The 21,113-nt window shown below is 41.0% G+C and overlaps 1 protein-coding gene across 1 annotated transcript in view; it reads left to right on the top strand.

The window, feature by feature from the left end:
• RANBP10 (RAN binding protein 10) overlaps positions 1-20,247 on the top strand; it is a 41,716-nt gene extending 21,469 nt beyond the window's left edge. The window contains exons 5-14 of the mRNA XM_089539803.1: positions 2,402-2,424; positions 6,402-6,586; positions 7,799-7,911; positions 8,983-9,091; positions 10,441-10,589; positions 11,917-12,112; positions 12,634-12,758; positions 13,403-13,548; positions 15,187-15,298; positions 16,035-20,247. Coding sequence (XP_089395929.1) covers positions 2,402-2,424; positions 6,402-6,586; positions 7,799-7,911; positions 8,983-9,091; positions 10,441-10,589; positions 11,917-12,112; positions 12,634-12,758; positions 13,403-13,548; positions 15,187-15,298; positions 16,035-16,165 — 1,289 coding nt within the window. The 3' untranslated portion in view covers positions 16,166-20,247. The remainder of the gene's footprint in view (positions 1-2,401; positions 2,425-6,401; positions 6,587-7,798; positions 7,912-8,982; positions 9,092-10,440; positions 10,590-11,916; positions 12,113-12,633; positions 12,759-13,402; positions 13,549-15,186; positions 15,299-16,034) is intronic.
• The last annotated feature ends 866 nt before the right edge of the window (positions 20,248-21,113 follow it).

Below are 21,113 nucleotides of genomic sequence, written 5' to 3'. Positions count from 1 at the left end.
GTTGGAGCTGGCAGGTTTTGAGTGTGAGAGAAAGTGATGAGAGCAGGGAACGGAAGAAAGCAGGTGGGCAGGGGAGCTCCTGCAGTTTAGGCGAGGGACAAGGCAGGGGATTCTCTGCTGTCTGGCCTGGTGCCCTCCATGGCCAGAGGAGCGGCAAGCGGGTCACATCCCCCTGACTGTGCATCTGACCAACTGCTCAGTGGAAGGAGTCACCAGCTGGACACAAAGACATGTAGCATGCTCCTGGTTCTGGGCTAAGAAGTGTGCAAAGGGGGACACTCTTTGTTAGTGGGGCAGGCACTTGCAGTCAAGGGTTGGTGGATGCATGGACAGCAGTGCATGTGAGGAGGCAGGTCTTGCTCAAAGGTTGTGTGGCAGCCTTGGAGCATTGGCCAGTGCAGAGGCAAGAAGGGAGAATTTCCCTTTCTCCTCCTTCACAAACCGTCTCAAGTATCCATGTTAACTTGCAATTGCAACTCCCAATGCCACTGCCTCCTCCTTCCAGGGAAGTGAAATAGTTTCTGAGGATGTGGAGGGTCCGCACTGTGCTTGAAGAGGCACGAGGAGTTGAGGGATGGATGGCAGCAAATTTGGGAGGTCTGCTGGGGAGGAAGAAAATAGGCTTCCTGAAAGGAATGTGTGGAAGATAGAGGAGGCTTGCTAAGAACATGGGGGAGGGGATGGGTGGGACACTGAGATTTCCTGGAGAGAAGCGGGTAGGTGGAGGGACCTATTCCTGTGTTCTGAAGGTAGACATTTTGACCAGCTGAGAGTCTGCTTTGCAATATTTCCCAGGTGTCTCCCTAACACAGAAGGCAGACAGTGCAGGATGGAGTAGGCTGGGGGCAAAGCCTTTAAAAATATACTTGGAGATTGTGGTAGAGACTTCTGCAAATCCAGGTTAAGAAGTTGATGTTTATTATAAAGGCACAGAAGTCAGTAACTCTGCACATGGAAGTCAATAACTGTTCCTTAGAAGCAGGGGCGCAGCATGCTTGCCATCGCCCCCCGCCCCCAAAGCTTGAGGCTCTTGTGTGCAGGAGGCTTCTGAATAGAACACAAGAGAAGTAGAATAACCCTCTGTGCACTGTTCAAAAAGGAAGCCAGCAGAATTATTGATTTCCGTGTGCACAGATCCCTTTTGGGGCAGTGCTTCATGATCTCCCACATTGAGGGACCAGAGTTGTTGACTTCCTTGTATACAAGTCACATTTTGAACAGTGCTTCATCAGTTATTGACTTCTATGTGCACAAGTCTCTTTTTGGATACTGCTTCATGATCTCCTGCTTCCAGGGAGGAGAGTTAAGGTGCACAAGTACCTTTTTGGACAGTGCTTCATGATGATCTCCTGCTTCCAGGAAGCAGAGTTATTGGTTTCTATGTGCATCAATGCCTTTTTGGACACTCCTTTGTGATCTTTGTTTTCAGAGAGCAGAGTTATTGACTTCCATATGCGCAGAGCCCTTTTTGCACATTGCCTCGTGATCCTCCACTTCCAGGAAGCAGAGTTATTGACTTCCATGTGCAAAAGTGCCTTATGCTCCAATACACAGGGCCCAGTGTATCTGTCCACAGTCGCAAAAGCACCATGAACAACTGACTGACTGAGTGAGGGGGAAAAGGAGCCAAACTGACTGATATTTTCCAAACAGCGGTGCAGTCCCAGGCCAGCCTCTGTGGTCGTCAGCTTGGGGACTGATTTTGCCATTTTATATAAGGGACATCTTTTTACAGTCAGCCCTCCATATCCACGGATTCTTTTTATCCATGGATTCAAGGTTTGAAAATATATTTAAACTAGATAAATTCCAAAAAGTAAAGCTTGATTTTGCCATTTTATGCAAGGGACACCATCTTAATGTGCCTGTAACTGGCCTCAGATAGAGGACATGCACCATCAGAGGACATTGCATAAGGCAGAAATGGTCCATGAGTGTTGCATCAGTAAGAGCACAAAAAGTCTTTTTCTAGGTGTGCCTTGAAGTATCGTTTAAGGATAGAAAATGCAATGCTTAAGTGGGCCTATATGGTTTTCTTTTGAATATGGCAACCTATAAAGCCGGGGAGGAGATCATGTAGCATTTTAGATATTGCTGGATTATAAATCCCAGCAACCCTAGCCAACATAGATAGTCATGGTCCAACCACCACCAAAGGCCCCCTTGATTTCTCCCCTGCTTGTTCTAGAGTAAAACCCAATAGGATTATAGTATAAAATTTCTTGTTGGGCATTTTGTCACAGAAGATTGAAATGAATGGGAGGTTCTGTTATATCGCGTCCACTTATGTCTACTAGGGGCCAGCTTAGAATTTGTTGATACACTGTAGTATGTGTAAAGCTGAAGTAGTAAGAAAGGAGGGAAAGTTTGTTGTCTTAATTCTAATATTTTTCCCCCACAGGTATAGCCTTTACAGACCTCCCTGTAAGTACAACTGTTTTCAGTATTGTAATAAAAGATACAAATTGAAGGGAGGGGGTGACTGGGATGTACTGGCATTTTGCCTTTGCTATGCCATCTGGAAGGGTATTAGACTGTGTGCTTGATGTGCTCCGGTTGCAGTCAGGCTTGGCATATTTCTTAGAGAAACAGTTTCAGAAAGGTGCTGGCAATTATTAAGCTTTTCCTGGAATTTGCCGAGAACCGACAAAAAACTTAAAATGTTATGATAACAGAAGTATTGGAAGTACAATGCTTGTATGGGAGTCGTATTGTATTGGAAGATCCCTTTGCAGCTTGAAGCTTTTTGCAGGGATATGGCCTGATTTTTTAAAGTAAACAATGGAAGACTTAAGCCTTTTAAAAAAAAGAACACAGCCCAGACAGTTACATTTTTGCCTTGGCTCCCTTTAGCAAACTAAAAATAACTTGTTAGTGCATTGTTGAGCAACACAAATTCAATAAGGAAACAAAGGGGGATTCCCAGTTTCTGAAATGTTTTGCTATGTTGTGTAATGCAAAATATATTGCAGTCAGGACAGCCCCTTAACTCACGAATTGGAGCAGCTGATCTTCAGTGAACATGGTGAACTAAGGCTTTCTTTTCAACATGAGCAACAAGACTACTCAGGAGCAGTTTAGGGCCATTTTGAGTATGTATGGGTGAAATAGGCCAGGAGCCAGTTCTGTTCCCCTGGACTCATGCTGCTCTACAACATCCGTAAAAACATCAGAGAAGGAAAAGTTACATCTGTTTCATGTCCATTTGGTGGGACTTCAAGGGCAAAGGAAAACAAGAAAGTGGGGGAGTGCCCTCAGATGTAGAAACGGACCTTTATTTGCTAAAAATGCATCATGGAGTCCAAGATACCTGGGAAAGCCACATGTGTCCCATGGGTCATATTTTGCCAGCCTCTATTGTAGATGTTAATCTGATGGCTGCTTGTTCACTGATGTTTTTAAACTCAAGCTCCAATACATCAGAACATATGGAAGTAATAAGTGACAAGTGATAGAACTATTTGTGATTCATTAAATTGTGTGTGTGTGTGTGTCTGTTATGAGGGTACAAGGAAATTACATTTCAAAAGTAACAAATAGGAATGATACCAACTTTTTTTTGCAGAGGGTACCAAATAACGTTTTAGTTACTTTTTTAAAGCTTGGCTTTAATGGCATTTTGAGTGGAAATGTTCAAGTTTTACACTATTATCTTGTGTGTTGTCAGGATCAGGAAATTAAAATAAATTAAATTAAAGTGCCAGCCTCATGGCCATGGAAAACCCATTGAGCCAAGTGGGACATCATATCCTAATCTCCAGAGTTGTAGTCCAACGCTCAAACTAGTACACTCTCACTCTTACTTTATCAATCCTAATTTTCCCTTCCCCCAAAATAAAACAGAATGGCTAATGAGTAATGCAGTGAGTAACCTAATGCGTTCCTACAAAAATGTTTATTAATGGTAAGAGATTCCTTTTTGAGGGACTTTGCAATGAGAGCTACATAATGAACTGATTTTTAAAACTTGACTTACCAGGTTCTACACATTTATTGGTTCAGACAGAAACATTACCCTGTACATGTAAATTATTTTCCCTCTTTAAAAAAATGCAGATACATATAGACACAGGTGATGGCCAATACACTGTTTCTTACTGTTCAGGTATGATTGAAGGGAAAGCAGAATTATACACCAGATAGAAACTAGAAGCACTGATGGCAGGTTGTCTTGAAAAGCAAGCAAGCCTATAGGGAAGTACAAATATTAAGTGTCTCTTGCTTAACTTAGGAGGCACCTTTTCAGCAACCCAGGAGGAAATTCTGTTTGTGCTTGAAGTTCCTGAGAGTATATGAACTGTAGTCCAATTAGGTTTTGAAGCCCTTTTCTTCTGACTGTGGAAAAACAAAGTTTTCTCATTTGCAATAAGTGTCACTTTCCTACTCAGTGAAGAGCATACGTCTCCATTTGCTTTGAAGGTTTGAGATACTAGGTTTCCACTGCTGTTATCCATTGATGCCTCTCTAATTGTTGTTGCCTGCAAACCTGTCTTCTGCTCTTCAGGTGATGGTTTGTAAATACTATTTTTCTTTCTTTTAGAAGGAGTTCAGGAACCAATGGAAGAGCAGAGTCTCTATGTAAATGTCAAATTAGATCATTACAGTGTTCACTCTCAGTTGAGTATCAGTAATTTAAATAGCTGTCCTGGCTAATTTTCTCTCTGATTTACTCCCCTCTCTTCTACCATATCTGAGAACTAGGTAGATAACCTGTGTGTAGAGTATCATACTTACTCTGTTTATATTCATCTTTGCCTTGACCAGCTTCTTTGCTGTGATAATTCAGAGTTCTGTGAGAAAAATAGAGTTCTTCATTATCTAGAATATCATGGAGTACATGTACTCTTTTACAAATTCAAGACTAATGTATGTTGTCTTCTTCAGTGGCATTAGAATAAAAGTTAAATTGTTGCATAGTTGTGAGTGGTCCTGTTCTTCGGGGGAAAGCATTCCGAACACCTCAGCTTCATCATATACTGATGAGATGTTATACAGTTAGACTGCAATCTGTGGCATACTTGCTTATATTAAATTTGTTTTGCCCTCATGGTCACCTATTAAACACAAGAAATCATCTCTCACTTCTAAACACTTTGCCTTGCTATTTAGTACTTAGTAAAAGTCCTTGATCTTCACTTACCTTTAAGATGTTCTTTATCCAAACCTCCCCAATATTTTCATCTTCTCATTAGTCATACTTTTGCTTGAAAGGGTTTTCCTAAATCTTTTCATTTAGCTTTTTGGTCTCCTTCTGTGGTCTGGCAATGCACTGAAGAGTACAGTACCAGTATTCATTAACTGGTATAACTCCTACAGCAAGGGCATGTAAATGTGGGGGAAATAGCATCTTCTTAATCCACTTAAGACCATGTCTTGCAGCTCTATTATTCTTTAAAGCTTAAACTAACCTTCTCCACCCTGTGTCCTTCCAGATTGTTTGCACTACAACTCTTAGCCCCACTAGAACTGTACTCCAAAACATCTGGAGGAATGCACATTGGAGAAGGTTGCTTTTGGCCATCTGATTCTAAGCATGGCCACTCCTTTGTTTTGCTAGAATATTCTTCACTTGTCAACCAAGAGGCATTTGATATCTATATGAGATTTGAAAGTTCATTTATGACTGTGGATTTCCATTTGGATTGGACTTCAAAATCTTTCCTGTCTTCATATTCTGGGGACAGTTTTCTTCCAGTTGTCATTACCAGCTTTGCTTTCTAAGCAGTCCTCTTGTTTTTCTGTCATGGGTGGGAAGGCTTACCCCACACAATGCTTGTTTCTCTTGCAAAGATGTGTAGGAGTGTGCTTATGAAAAATGTTAGCTACAGGTAACTAGAATAGTTTATAAAGGAAATAAATGGTTAGTAAAGGGAAAAGTGACATTTCAGCCTTGACACATTATGAAATGCATTCTGTAACTGTCAGTGGAAAGAAATGTATTAAATTTTATTTATTTAATTCTATCCTGCATTTCTCCAAATACAAGACTCACATTACGTTTTGCCCATTATACTGCTCTCTGTTGCATTTCTCCTGTCTGATTCTAGAAACTGAAGCACCCCAGGAAAATGTGCAGGTTCCCCCCTCTCCCCCCCCCCCCCCCCTTGTAAGGACGTGCTTATATCATTTGGTCCTAAACTAGTCCTGGAAATCACAGAAGATCCAGTAAAATCTGATTTTTATATTAAACGGTTTTTTTAGCTAGTTGATTGCTTATAAATAGATTTCAGCAATGTGCTTTCTGCACAGTATCCATCACATCTATCTGGCCTGATGGTTTCATTCAAGATTCCCTTAAAAAGTTTTAAGTCTTCTGCCCTTAGAAAAACGTTTTGTCTTTGTTTTGTTGCTCCCTTCCCTAAAGGGCCTGGGATTTTAATGCGGGTTTCTTCTTTTGGCAGGCCAATCTGTATCCCACTGTCGGGCTCCAGACACCCGGAGAGATAGTGGATGCCAACTTTGGGCAGCAGCCATTTGTTTTTGACATTGAAGATTATATGAGAGAGTGGCGAACAAAGATTCAGGGCACCATTAAGAGATTTCCCATAGGTGACCGGCTAGGTGAATGGCAAACCATGCTGCAGAAGTGAGTGGGTGCTTTGGTTGCTTTTGCCTGAAAACTTTAATTTAAACCAGTTGTTACTTTAGCATTGTCTATAGTAAAAGTACATCCTCCAACTCCCTCCCTTGGTATTTATCATCTTTACACTGATGAGTAGGCTGGTGTTTGAGAACTATCAGGATGGCAATGAGTAAAAAAAAAAGAGCTGGCTGCTTGCCCTGGACTTGTTTTATTATTGTTCTGTTTTCTAAAACCATACGTGCCTCACCTTCAGAGTGATGTGCTGCTTTCAGAAACCTGTTTGACTCAATGACTTTTTTTAGGTTCTATGGGGACAAGTTACTAGCATGCAAAGAAACCAGATGTTGAAGGGAAGATGGTAGTTCAGAGAAAACTAACAACTTATCTCTGTGTCCGCAATGGAGTAAGGGAAAAAAGCATTATATACGTATTGTTGTGCAGCAGAAAGTTAGAAGTGATAAAAATCTGATTGTTCTTGCTTCCTATAAAACCAAGTCTAGATGAAGCCTGACAAAATCAATGGGCAACCTATTTTAGCACATGTTCTCTTTGGAATCTATTGGCTTGGGATTTGCATAAAAGTGTATATCTATTGAGGTTTTTATACTCATTCTTTTAATTTATTTTGGGTGATGTAAATCACTGGTTAGTCTAATGTGAGATCTGGTTTGTAGAAAGCATGAGACAGAGTGATAGAACAGCTGCAGACCTCAGTGAGGCAAGTGGTATATTTCCTGGTTTATTATAGGTTTCCTAATCATTTGTCCCAGTGCCATTTGCTGTTTACTTATATTAAAACAAATTTATTTTGGGTTTTCCCATGCAAGGATGTTGCTCTTTTTTTCTGTATGTGTGTGAGAAATCCATACACATTTTCCTTAGGCTCATAGTATTCTTTAACTTTACTGTTCATATGAATAGAAATTAAAGCAAAGAAGCAACACAGTTGTTCTTCTTCAATAGTTGAATTTCTGTGTGGCTCATTTATGTGAATGTCATGTCAGTGTGGCCTGTCATTCCCTTCCCAGAATGTCTTTGTTCAGCACAGAATATGTAGCCTACTTTTAGTGTAGGAAGCAGAGCAAGAGCACCTCTGGGACCCACACAGCTGACCTCACATTAATTCCATCCTCCTAGAGATAGGTTTTTCATTGTTGCTGTGGATCTGCACTGATTATGATGCCCATTGTACTGTTCATTTTTTATGTTTTCCAGTATGGTCTCCTCCTATCTGGTTCATCATGGGTACTGTGCCACAGCAACTGCCTTTGCCAGAGTAACAGAGAGTACAATCCAGGAAGAACAGATTTCTATAAAGAATAGGCAAAGTAAGTATTTTTCTTATAATTTATACTACTTTCTCTCCTTGCCTGCTGTGTGACTTTGGTTCAATGTCTGCAAGCTTACATGGAGAGCAGTGGTGTCACTAGGGGGTGTGGGGGATATGGACTGCACCAGTTGACACCCCACAAGGGGAATGACATCCAGCGAGCGGACCCCCACCTCCCTGACGTGCATCATAGCATGCATCAAGGAGGGAGAGGGCCGGTCCTCTGTCCTTCACCAGCACAGCTTTACTGATGAGTAAAGCCACACAGGACAGGGAGGGAGAGGTCATTTACAAGGTCCAAACTATGTATTTGTAAATAAAGCCCCACAACTCACCACTAGCAGATAAGTTGAGGGACTGGACATTTTGCAACATTCCCTCCCACAAAAACATTTGTGGGAAAACTTCTGATTCTCCATATGTTGTTTTACTACATTCGCCATTGTTCCCAATCACTAGTCATGATTGAGGCTGATAGGACTTTGAATTCAACAATGGAAGTTATTGGACTCCACGGGTTCCCCATCTCTGACCCAGAACTTTCAAGTATCCCTGCATCAGGAAAATTTGCAACTTTCTAGCTTCCCATATGTGGTGATGCTCTACCTCCTCAGGGATACAGACATCGTCTACTATATCTGGCTTTGGTTTCTAAATAATATACATTCAGGATGGGGCGGGCTGTTTTCCCTGGACATTTCCAAAGAGCCACATTTGAACAGTCATACCCTTGGTAACATCTGGGGAGATTAGAAGCCATTATAAGGAAAGCCCTGCTCTTTGATTGCCATATCTTCTCATTAATTGTAGCAGGGACAGGATCTAGTACCAACTATTGATGCCCATGGGATGACCTTATGAAGAAATTAGCTTCATGTCTGTTGTGCCCTTCCATGCATCCTGTGTATTTTTTCATAATGTGATTTTGAGTGAGAAAAGTGCCTGCCTTGGTGAGCTGTCTGGTAGACAAACTGAATTCTGATTCTTTGTCTGTATATGGAATTATGCACTGCTTGCCATTGGAATAGTAGGGCAGGTTGCATCTCAGTGATTCTTCTTTCAACTGTAGGAATACAAAAGCTGGTTTTGGCAGGGAGAGTGGGGGAAGCCATTGAAGCCACACAGCAGATATACCCAGGACTTCTAGAGCACAATCCTAACCTTCTCTTCATGTTAAAGTGAGTATGGTCAGATCTGTTAGGGCAGCCTAAAATGTAAAACATGCAGAATAGCTGGAGACTGAAACCAGATCAGACCTTAAGATCTATTATTAGCAATGTGCAGTTCTGAATATGTGACCCTCCTCGAACCAAGTTCCAGTCTGCCGCAGAAAAGATAAGAGGTGACAGTTTTTTCAGTGAAAGGTTGCTCAATCTATTTGCAATCCTGGCAACAATAGCACAATCAGGACAGTGGAAGCCAATAATCCATAACTGACGAATAAAAATGATTGATTGATTGATTGTAATTATATCCTATCTCTCAAAATGGAATCCAAAGCATCTTACAGCAGTTTAAAAAAGAAAGACATTTAAAATACTGATTACAAGTTAAAAGAGAATTAAGTATCAGTTTTATTAACAACATGATCAAAACAGTTAAAATATTCTTAATAAAGATTCAGGATTGGGGGGGGTGCTGTTTTCCCTGGACATTTAAGACCCAACGTGGTTTTAAAAAAATTAAAAATTAAAAAGTACAGTGCACCCGCATCATAAAAGGCAGAAGGTATAAAAGGCTTGCCATAAATGGCAATGGTGTGCACGCCCACGCTGTGTGTGCCATGTTGTGCCACATGTACGACCCCATTGTTTTAAAGCATTTGCGGAATTTCCCTTATGCAGAGGGGTCCAGAACAGATCCCCTGCATAAGAGAAGAGCACCCTGTACAACACACCACATTACCCACACATTATAACTCCATAGTTAAAATTCAGAAGACCTGCCTAAATAGGAATGTTTTTACCTGCCAACAGAAAGGCAGAAGAGAAGGGACCAATAGGGCCTCCATGGAAGGGAGCTCCACAGCCTGGGAGCAGCCACAGAGAAGGCTGTCTCCTGATTCCTCACCAACCTCTCCTGCAGGCATGGTGGGACTGTGAGATAGCCCCCCTTGCAGATCTTAATACATGCCCTGGCTTATATAAGGAGATATGGTTGATATAGTTCAGAATTCCTAACTTTATCTTATGTAAAAGGAGAGATAGAGAGATCCACTCCCATTACTAAGGATTCTAGCAATTGGGGAAGCAATCGTGTCTTGGCATACGAATCACTTGTTTTGGAAAAGGACTTGTTCTGAGTCCATACAGCTTGTGCCCAGTTTCTTGCCACAGGAGTTTGACTCGGGCATTCACATAATGCATCATCCTTGTGAGCTCTAACTATTTATTGGTCATCACTGGCTCAGAGGCTTGCTTTCTATGTTGACCTCTTCAAAGTCGTTTTTCAGAGGATCCTTTCCCATTCTGATATATCACGGCCACTTTGGTCTTAACTCTCCCCTATTTTTTCCCCTTGTGCACAGGTGCCGGCAGTTTGTGGAGATGGTGAATGGAACTGACAGTGAAGTACGTTGTTTCAGCGCCCGCAGCCCCAAATCCCAGGACAGCTATCCCAACTCCCCCAACCTAAGTCCCAGGCACGGCTCTAATAACTTGCACCTTCACAGTACTGGTAAGTTTTTCTTTCTTTGCTATGTCAGTCAGTTACTTAGCATTGTTCTAATTATTTTGTCCTTATTCTGGAAGCTACTATTACAACATCTTCCCTAAATTCTGAGAAATGTCATTTGTGGAATAAAATTTGAGTGGTACAGTTTACCTTGCCTGGAATATGCTTATTAAACAAGTCTTTCCCCCCCTTAATTTTCCATGACCTAAGCTTTGCATCAAGTCTGAACATCTTTCCTTCTCTCACTTCATATCCCCTCAGTATTTTAAAAGCAACTTCCACATCAGTTTCTGTTTGTAGCACTGGAAATGGTTGCATTATGCCAAAGTCTTTGTACCTAAACTTGTCTGGCCTATTAGTATCCATGTAGCACTGTGGGAGACTTGTAAAGAGCCTTAGAGCATATGCTGAATTTGGCAGAAATAGATAGCAGGAACCTTTTTAGTGTTTTTCAAACTCCCCGGGGGAATTATTTGTGTACTACACATCCATAAAGAACCACCATTCCACCAAAGAATTAGCGGTCAAGAAGAATTTTTTTGTTTTCACACTTAAGTTTGCTTGCTAAAAAGTCTCTAAAATGATGTTGCGCTATGAGAAAAAAATCCATCTTTGGAATTACATATTAATTACAGAATAGCTAGTATTATCCCATACTTTGTACCTATGTATTCAGCCTGTCTGTACTGTGGATACAGTGAGGGACAAACCTTGGATTAATCAATAATAAATACAGATGTACAACTGTCTCATGTCCAAACTCTCTCTTTCTGCTACTGCCATTTTGGTTGCCTTTTCTCTGAGTAAAGTTCCATTCCCTGTCCTCCTCTCTTGGAGAAATCACTTTTCATTTATCAGAGTCCTCAATTTCCAATTCATTCTCACCTCAGCAGCACCAAGAGAGTCATTGAAGGACTTGGCAAAATAATCCGCCTGTTCCGGGAACGGAGACAGGAAGATGAAAATCACTTCCTGTTCTTGTTTCCAGGTTTTTCCAGCATGTATCTGGCAGATATTTGAAAAAAGCAAGAAGGCTGGGGGTTGTTTTAAAGTGTAACACGATACTAGGCAGTCATTTGAGGCTTTGTAAGGATGCATTTTCTTCTGAAAAACCCCCTCCCAGGATACTAATTCTCTTTCCTGTCTCAGCTGTTTCTTCCTCTCCTTCCAGCATTCATCATTCTGTGTTTACTGAGGATGCTCAGTCCTCATTGGGCTATTTCAAAGGATTCTTTTAGAAGTCCTTCCCCATTATTATTATTTGATGATACTTGTAACAATGGAAGAGAGCAGGGTCCTCTAGCCTTGACTGTTTTTCTTTTGTTTTCAGGAGCAGACAGCCCAAGCTGTAGTAATGGAGTCACTTCCATAAAAAACAAACAGAGCCACAGTAAATATCCTGCACTGAGTTCATCATCATCATCCTCTTCCTCATCATCCCCTTCGTCAGTGAACTACTCAGAGTCCAACTCCACAGATTCTACCAAGTCCCAGCAGCACAGCAGCACCAGCAACCAAGAAACCAGGTTAGCACAGAAAAACCAGGAAGCAGAGAACCTCTTTTTCTAGGAAAACTTTGTAGTGGCCAGCTGTTCAACAATGAGTTTGGAAACTGATACTGGGTTATGTATTTTACATTCAAGCTGTATGCTTATGGGTATCCTTTGCCCATAATGGACATCCTTTGCCTTTATAGACATCCTCCAGATGCAATGGACCGAAGACCAGCTACGTTGCCTGTAGGATTATGGGAATTGTAGTTATAACACATCTGGAGTGCGTCAAGTTGGAGAAGATACTGCAGTAAATTTGCTGTGTGTAAGCCCCAGACACACCCAAATAATGCTCCCTCCAGCCAACTTAACTCCTTTCAGTATAAATTGTACTTTACTGCCATAGCAGTGCAAGTAATTTCATTTTGAAAGTCTACTGATAATGCTCAGTATCTTGCAGTGTGTTTCAGCCATTGAGATTGTCTTTCATGTTCGAACAGGACTCTCTGTGTATTTCAGTTTTTTATAGTATCCTTTTTCTTTCCTGAATGCAGTGACAGTGAGATGGAGATGGAGGCAGAACACTACCCCAATGGAGTTCTGGAAAATTCTGCTACAAGGATAATGAATGGCACTTACAAGCATGAAGAGATCCTTCAGACAGATGATTCCAGCATGGGTAGGGTGCATGGTGGAAGGCATGCTTTCTTTTCCTTTCTAGAAAACAGCAATATATGTGTATATTGAATGAGAGAATGAGAATACTTCCTTTTCTGTGGCCTCTGTGATTCACGTGTGGGTCTTGCATCTGTGTGGAACTTCACACAGATCGTCCCAGAGTTGAGCTGCATTTGATGGCAGTCTTGTTTGCCATCATCAGTGCACATGCTTAGGCAGGCATGCCAGTTTGTTTCCTTACTTCCTTTTCCTCTGCTGCACTAGCTGTAACATAAGGAGTATTTTCTTTTGACAAATTCTGATCAAGGAAGCTTCTTTCTTCCTTCCTTTTTCTTTTTGTGCTTGTTTTCATTTATTTGCTCTTCATTTCCATGTTTTCTTTCCTCTTTGGGCATGTTTTGGTTTTTTTGGTAACTGCCAAATGTTTGGTGGCATATCAATTCCTCTGCATGTCCTTAGAGACCTGCATCTCCATGATGTAGTCCCTTACCCTCAGAGGATATTTATTTAACTAAGACCTTTTTAAAAGTACTTTTTGACTAAAAGTGAACAATTCTATGGGGCCTAGGCGGTGGTAATTGCCTTGTTGTTGTGTAGAAACACCTTAGTTCACCTACACTTTTCTTCTGTCTTTTTCTGCTCTAGAGGATGGCTGTCCCCAGAGGCAGCTCTGTGGAGGAAACCATGCTGCCACTGAACGGATGATCCAGTTTGGACGGGAGCTGCAGACCTTGAGTGAACAGCTGTGCAGAGAATATGGGAAGAATACAACACATAAAAAAATGTTACAGGTGTGTTTTACAGCAACTGTTACTATTTTTTATTCATTCAAAATATTTCTGTCCTGTGTTTTGATAAAAAAAATCCAAGTCTGCTTACAGCATTGTTTGTTTAGAATATCTTACAATGAAAAGAAAAGACAGTAAAATTAGCAAAAATGAAGTACTGTAATAAGCAATTTTAAAAAATGATAGAAGGATCACAACATAATCAGAGTTTTCCATTACTCTAGAAACCACTTTAAAGCCCTTGTTTTGACCTAGCATGTAAAAAACATCATATCTGATACCTAAGAGAACAGATAAGAGGAAGGAATTCACAAATGAGGTACAGCTACCAAGACGGCCCTATTTTGGGAGGGTCTACCATTTTTCATCCGAAGGTGGTAGGAATTGCTCCATTGACATGGGCTATGGAAAAAGGAAAGCTTGTGCCTGTCTTGCTTGCAGATTAATAAAGTGTCATGGATAACAAGCTTACTCCTCTACACATTGTTGGTGATTGAAAATGTACACTTGTTACAGTGTATTGAATTGGAGGTGTGGGCAGCTTCATAGACCATTCAACTAGTCTTTCCTTCTTCTCTGCTCCATGCCGCAGCATTCACTATAGTGGGTTTAAAATGTAAATGAACAACTACTGCCAAGAGGGATAGGAACCATTTCCCTGCCTAGGGCACCCATTCCATCAGTTTGCACCAACACATTTCAAACATACTGGAAGTGATGTAAAGTCACTTCCAGCAACCATTTTGGCTGGTTTGCAGATGACCTTTTCTTTTCACATTTTTGGGAAGAATTAGAGGGCTTTGAGGAGTTGGGGGAAGCAAGCTGTCACATTTCTGGGTGAGTTTGCAGGCTTTGGTTTGCTTTAGGGATGAAAAATCACTCAAAAAAAATCATCTCAGAAAAAACCCAAAATTTGGAGAGGAGGCTCTGGGCATTTCAGCGGCCAACCTAGGGGTCTTGTGGGCTGCATGATCTCAGTTCTGAGATCATACTAGCCCATGTTTTGAACATAAACATAGTTAAAGACACAAACCATTGTCTGAACTAAAGATAAAACAAGCAAACTGTGGTTTAGATCAGGCATAAGGAAAACATATTGGCAACTCCTTTTTTGCATCCCCGAGTCTCCTGGATACCTTCATTTTTTTCCTGGCAAACAGCTGCCTGAAAATTGCCCCAGATGTCACCAAACTTCACTCAAATGCAATAGTTTGGTGTTATTATGCCTCACAACCCACTCACCCCCCCAAAAAGCTGAATATTGGCAGAAATATGCAGGAAATTAAAACTAGAAGTTCCTTTCCGTTAAACTCAGGTTGTATTTTCAGCAAAAACTGCAGCAGTGTGACTTGCTTTGGGGGAGAAAAGTGGCCCTTGCGCCAGTTGGTCACCCCTGGACTGGAGTAACTAATTTCCATTTCTGCCCTCTTAGCATCTTCATTGTTCCAGCCTTGGTGTTGCAACTGACTTTGAAGGCTGTAATGTGAAAATAACTAATCGTCAAACCAAAGTTAACATTTCCTAACTATGCTTTTCTACAATGGCAAAATGAATAATTTATTTTAACTGGGCTAAGAAACAGCTTTGAGAACCAGAATCTCTTTTTGTTACAGTGTTGGTCATACCTTTCTCCTCTCACAGGATGCATTCAGCTTGCTTGCCTACTCTGATCCATGGAACTGCCCTGTTGGACAGCAGCTGGATCCAACCCAGAGGGAACCTGTGTGTGCTGCACTCAATAGCGCTATATTGGGTAAGTGGATACATGGCTGTCATGTTTCAGGATAGTTCTGTCTCTTGAAAATGCTTCTATACCATTGCTGCCTTATATAGGTGGGAGGCATTATACTTATGTTTTCATGTTGGATATTTTGCATTTCACTTGATGTCCAGTAAACATTTGACTCATTTACGATGACACTCCAACCTCCTTCATGTGTATTGCTTACTAGTCTCCCATTTGTTGTGAATCACAGAGACCACAAAAAATGACATGTTGCATACCTGTAACTGTGGTTCTTTGAGTGGTTATCTGTGCACTCACACAACCCTGCTCATCCTCCCATTATCATGTCCTGCTGGTCCTATAGATTACTGCCTTGGTCTTCATAGGACTAGTGGTTTTGGTGGGAAGCCCCTTATATAAGGTTACTGGAGGTGGGTGGGTCTATTGCCAAGAATGCTGCTTTGATATTCTGGAAGGTTCTGTACTGTGCACTGCACAGGCATAGGATAACCCATTTGTATGGAACACTCGAAAAACTCCAGTTACAGATATGCAACCTGTTTTCTCCAGCTGTGTAGCAAGGCATCTCCCAAAAAAACAAGATTACATGTCTTGTTTTTTGGCAGAGAGGAGTTAGCTCTCTGCAATAGGCATCTTATTAGTCTTTGGGGGCATGAGAGAAAAGCAGGTAAGTTGTATGAGTGGTACTTTCTTTATGTCCCATCAGATGTTGTAATGTCTTCTCTCTTTCTTTTGTCCTCAGAGTCTCAGAACCTGCCAAAGCAGCCCCCATTGCTGCTTGCCCTGGGCCAGGCCTCGGAGTGCTTGCGGCTCATGGCTCGCGTGGGCTTGGGCTCCTGCTCCTTTGCCAGAGTGGACGACTATTTGCACTAGCCACTGAGTGAAACAGAGTGACCCCTCCGGTGCTGCCACCATCACTTCCCCTGCCTCGCATTTTCCTACTGCCCCCTCAGGCTCCCCACACGCTGCCCAGCAGAAGGACACATTGCTGACTGAAGGGGGGGCTTCCATGTTGCGCCTTCATTTCTTACCATGGAAACTGCTTGGCAGGACCCTCCATCATCACCACAGCCTGCTCTGCCTTGCAGCTGCTGCAGCACTCAGTATTTTCACTGGTCGTTCTGATGTGTAGCGCCTTCTGACTTTAGGATTTTATCTTTATTTTATTTTATTTCTCTGACTGAGCCACCAGTATTTATATCTGGAGAGTTTGTGCTGAGCTGGTTTCTATTAATTTAGAGATAAAAGTGTATCTTGAGTTGGTGATGCCCAGTTTTTTGTTTTTGTTTTCATTTTTACAAGAGGAAACTGTCAGCATACAAACCTACCTACGCAGTATTGTTCTCTAGCACTAGTCCTCTTTTTAAGAGCAAGAGGTCTTACTATATTCATTTGAGTCTGACCCATCCAACCAAAATTCTACTGTTTCAGAATAGTCAGTCCCACTTTATTTCTTCTGTGCCATGTGGTACAAATGTGTGTGTGTGTATGTGTGCGTGCGTGTGTGCATGTGCTTGACAGAAAGTTAATTGGAATCTCCATCCTAGAAGTTAAGAAATAGAACAAAAGGTGTCCAGCACATTGATTTGCCCTTCATTCAGTTGTCCCCTAAAAGTATTACTGGAATCTAACCCCAAACGCTATGAGGAACAACTAGAACTGTACTAAGTTGATTACCTTAGCAGTCATACATTAGACCAAGAAATTCCAGGTTCAATAGAGCTTCATAAACACTTCCAATAATTTAGGTAGCTGGTTTTACAAATAGGGCTTCCCCCTAGACAGATATAGAGAGGTGTAGGGAGAGATGTATAAAGCAGATTTCAAAGAAGTGGCCATGTTCAGTGTACAGAGTGTCTTCTTTTTGTTGGCTGCATGGTTCTGACATCCAAAGGGTTTATTTAAAATGAAATGGAAATCAGAAACTCGATAACATCAGTCTTTTCTTTGCCTCTTTGGGCTAGTGGCCCTTGCCTAGGGGCCTTAATTTTGGCTGACATCTGCCTCTTCATATGTTGTTCATTAACCTGTGACTAATAGGATAGCTGTAGCTGATGAACCTAGCTTTGAGTCTGAGACAGGCATATAGAAAGCAACTTATACTTCCCTCGTTGCCTGCATGTCTGGAGTTTTACATTGAATATAAGATTGTTGATTGTTTCTATGACAACAGGATGAAAAACTAGCTTCATTTAATTAGCTGCAAACTAAAATGTGACATAAGCCAATATTTTTTTCTTGTTTTTTAATTGGCAATTTTTACTTCAAGGAGTAGTCTTCATTTACTGGTAGGCTGTCCATTTCCAAAATGATATCCCCTGTAAAGTATTAGAGACACTGGGGCTAGGAAACCCACACATCAGCGAATGTATGTGAGGATGTGCGTACCTATGTTAGTGTGCATTCTGGAAAAGCATGCTATACTAAAAACTGTTTTATCCAGAATGTGGGTAGATAAATGGAACTTCATCATCTTTGGGTTGCTGGTCCATTTCAACATTTGCATTTTCCTGGAGGAAAATGAAATTCTCTTAAATTCAACAGGTTAAAGTATTTACATAAAGTATTGTTTCAAATCATATGATAATTTTCATATCACGAACAGGAAGTAACATAGAGACAAATGAACATATTTGATGGGAAGTAGGCCTTTGGCTTAGAATGGGAGTGATGTATACATGCAAGCGCAATACAACAGTAATGGGCATAATGCAGTTTATACCTGCCTGCAGCCCACCAGGGCTTGTCTGTGTTGGTTTTGTCCCTCGAAAAGAACAAGGATTACTATGTGTTCTTGATCTAAGACAATCTGCTTGGGTTTTGGTTTCATGATCCTGAAGAAATTGCAGGAGCTCTTTGTCACAATATAGGAAAACATTCAGTATAAGTCAGTGCATGATTCAAGTTTCTTTATTGTAGTGCAGGTGATGTTTAGGCTCAGAAACACTTGAAACTTCCACTAGAAAATGTGATTTTTTTTAATGTCAAGGCCCACAATCCACAGATGGGGGCTATGTAGCCCTTCAGGAGTGGTCAGACTGCAGTTGCCATCACTCCTTATTGGTCATACTGAATAGAACTGATGGGATTTCATCCCCTAACAAGCCACACATTTTTAATTCCTTTTATAACAATTCCTTTTAGAAGATCAAACTACAGAATGCAGAAAGAAAATTAGTTTATTCAAGCCATGACACTTGTGTAACAAAATTGTCCCTTATGTATTCAGACACTTCTCTTGACAGCCTTTGTGGATTCTTTTCCCCTCTCTCATACCATTTCACTGCAATACATCTGGCCCTAGATTTTAATTTTCTTCTATAAATGGTCTTCAGAGAGATGGCATTCAAGTGTAATAGGTAGTATTTTTGTTTGGGTTGTGGGGTAAAATTGCAGAGTTCGTAACATCTTCCCATTTGTAGACATTGATCCTATAGATGGAAAGTCCTTTGTTATGGTGCCTGTAAAATTTACATTAGGAATTTTCAGCTCCAGAATCCAATGGTGTCTCTCTGTGATTGATCTCCAATCCAACAGTGGAATTATCTGTTTAATACAATAGCTTTAAAATTGCCTATGGTTTGAAACCTTGATGAATGGTCCCAAATCAAGAGAGTACCTCTCTCAACCCTACCCTTGCCCCCCGCCCATAAACATACGAGCCAAAAAAGCTCACAAAGGAACAGGAATTGTGACAGAAGTGGCAAGAGAGTTATGTAGAGGGAAAGGCGTCATTTGTTTAGAACTTGGGTGAGAAACCATCTTTCTGAGGCATGCCAAAACCTCTCTTGGATGTTGTGGACTCATTTCTCTTTGCTCTGATCCAAACCAGTTCCTTTTGTAGAGTGCTCGGCTTTCAAATGAGCATTTTTTAGCCAGCCCATATGACTTGCAAGATGAGACCTAAGCAGATTCCTAAGATTAATGATTTAAAAGTCATACTAAACCCTGAATCAGAAAATGAGAAGTATCAACCTATCATGAAGCATTCTGCTTACATTTGTCTTCCATGCATATATTTCTGCAAAGTCCAATATAATTTCAGTTCAAATTAGGACTTCATCCCAAACTAATTGATGATGGGTGGGTTCCAGTTGGGTATCTAGGATGCTGGTTGCCAACCTTGATTTTTTTAAAAATGTATAGGGAACAACAAGTGTTGGCAGTGGGATTGTTGGGAAGCTACTGTCTAACATTGACGCTTTGTCTATCACACTTGGCCATCAACCCTCAGCAAAACTAGTTGCTGCCTAGGGCTTTGATGCAACCAGTTTGTGTGCGTGGGTGTGTGAGTACTGTGAAGTGAATTGCAAAGGAATATTTAACATTCAAATCTTTGTTTCTTTGAATCTAATTTTTTTTTTTGGCGGGGGGTGTATTTTCTCATCTTCAGTATGTTGACAGCAATACGTTGGGTGGCTGACAGTACGATCCTGGACTTCATCTTGGATCTCAAGCTAGGATGAAAATAGGAAACAACCTAATAAAATATAGATTAACATTTGAATTATTCTCTGATCCCTTTTTCCTGTTGTTCAAAACTCAGGTACCAGCTCTAGCATTGAATGTCAGGACGCTTGGGTTTATTTTCCGGTTACTTTTTTTCCTTTTTAATGGGTAGTTTCATCAACTGTATGACAATAAAAACCCCAGTCACCAGACAGGTTGAGCAGAACCTGAGGTCCATGAGGCTTCAGACGTTACTTGGGACGTTTTCTTCACTGGGGATGATGATTTGATGGACATCCTGCCAAGCCATGCACACAGTGGTTCAGTCTCTGCTTAGTATTTGTGGGTTCAGTTATCCAACACTAGCATGAAACCTTCCGAGGGGAGGAAATTTTAACTGAAGAAAATAAAAATATTGGAAAAATGTACTGGGAATATGGTAAAGAAACCCACATTCTGTTGTATTTTGACAGAATTATTTTTATTAAAATATACATCCATGTGCAGCTGCCGGTGTCCTGTGTCACTCCTGTTTTCCATTTTGATGCTGTGTGTGTGTGCATTTTAATGCTTTTATTGCACGTTTAAAAGAGTACAGAAAATGCATATGATACAGAAATGTGTTTGTATGTATTTAAATGGATAACCAACATGCGTATAAATTGAAACATGCATACACTAGTGTGTACAAAATATTTTAAGAAATGTGCAGAGAAGTACGTCAGATCCTTGTATTTTTTTTTTTAAATGGCAAAATGCAGCCACATAGCCTGGAAAACTCACAGAAAACTACCAGGATAACTTTCCTACTCAATACTTCTCTGTTCCCTGGTAAGCATAAAAAGTTAGATTGTCATTGTGTCCTGCAGTGCAAACTGGCCAAGTTCAGCTGTAAACAGGATACAGACAAAGATGTGTGACTGAAGCTAATGTGTCATTGCAAGTCACATGCAAAACTAAGACATTTCCAGGTAGACTGCTGCAGATGCTAGGAAACAGATGCCCAGCTATGTCATATTTCACTTGAATTTTTCTGTGATGCAGGGGAAAAAGGGGCGAGGCAGTAAATCACACAAAGATGACAACATCTGGATATCTTGCAGCATCCTCTGAATGAGGCAGGCCAGTTGCATATGAGTTTATTCCTGAGGTTTCACTGGCATCTATGGCTGGCATCTTCAGAGATTGCTGTCATGGGAGAGAGTGAGGGATAATAATAATAACAATAATAATAATAATAATAATAGCAGCTGAGGAGGGAGTGCCTGAGAAAAAGAATAATAGGTTGGAGAAGAGAGAGGAGGGAAGTAGAGCAGAAGCTGAGGGGAGAAAAAAGCACAAGGAAGGTGGGAAAGTGTCTTTCTGAGACAAT

Source organism: Sceloporus occidentalis, unplaced genomic scaffold, assembly GCF_023333645.1.
Source record: "Sceloporus occidentalis isolate IW3139 unplaced genomic scaffold, rSceOcc1.0.p SCAF_10, whole genome shotgun sequence".
In the NCBI taxonomy this organism is placed as follows: Eukaryota; Metazoa; Chordata; class Lepidosauria; order Squamata; family Phrynosomatidae; genus Sceloporus; species Sceloporus occidentalis.
Note: the sequence above shows the minus strand (reverse complement) of the source record. Positions and strands in the feature narration are given on the sequence as shown.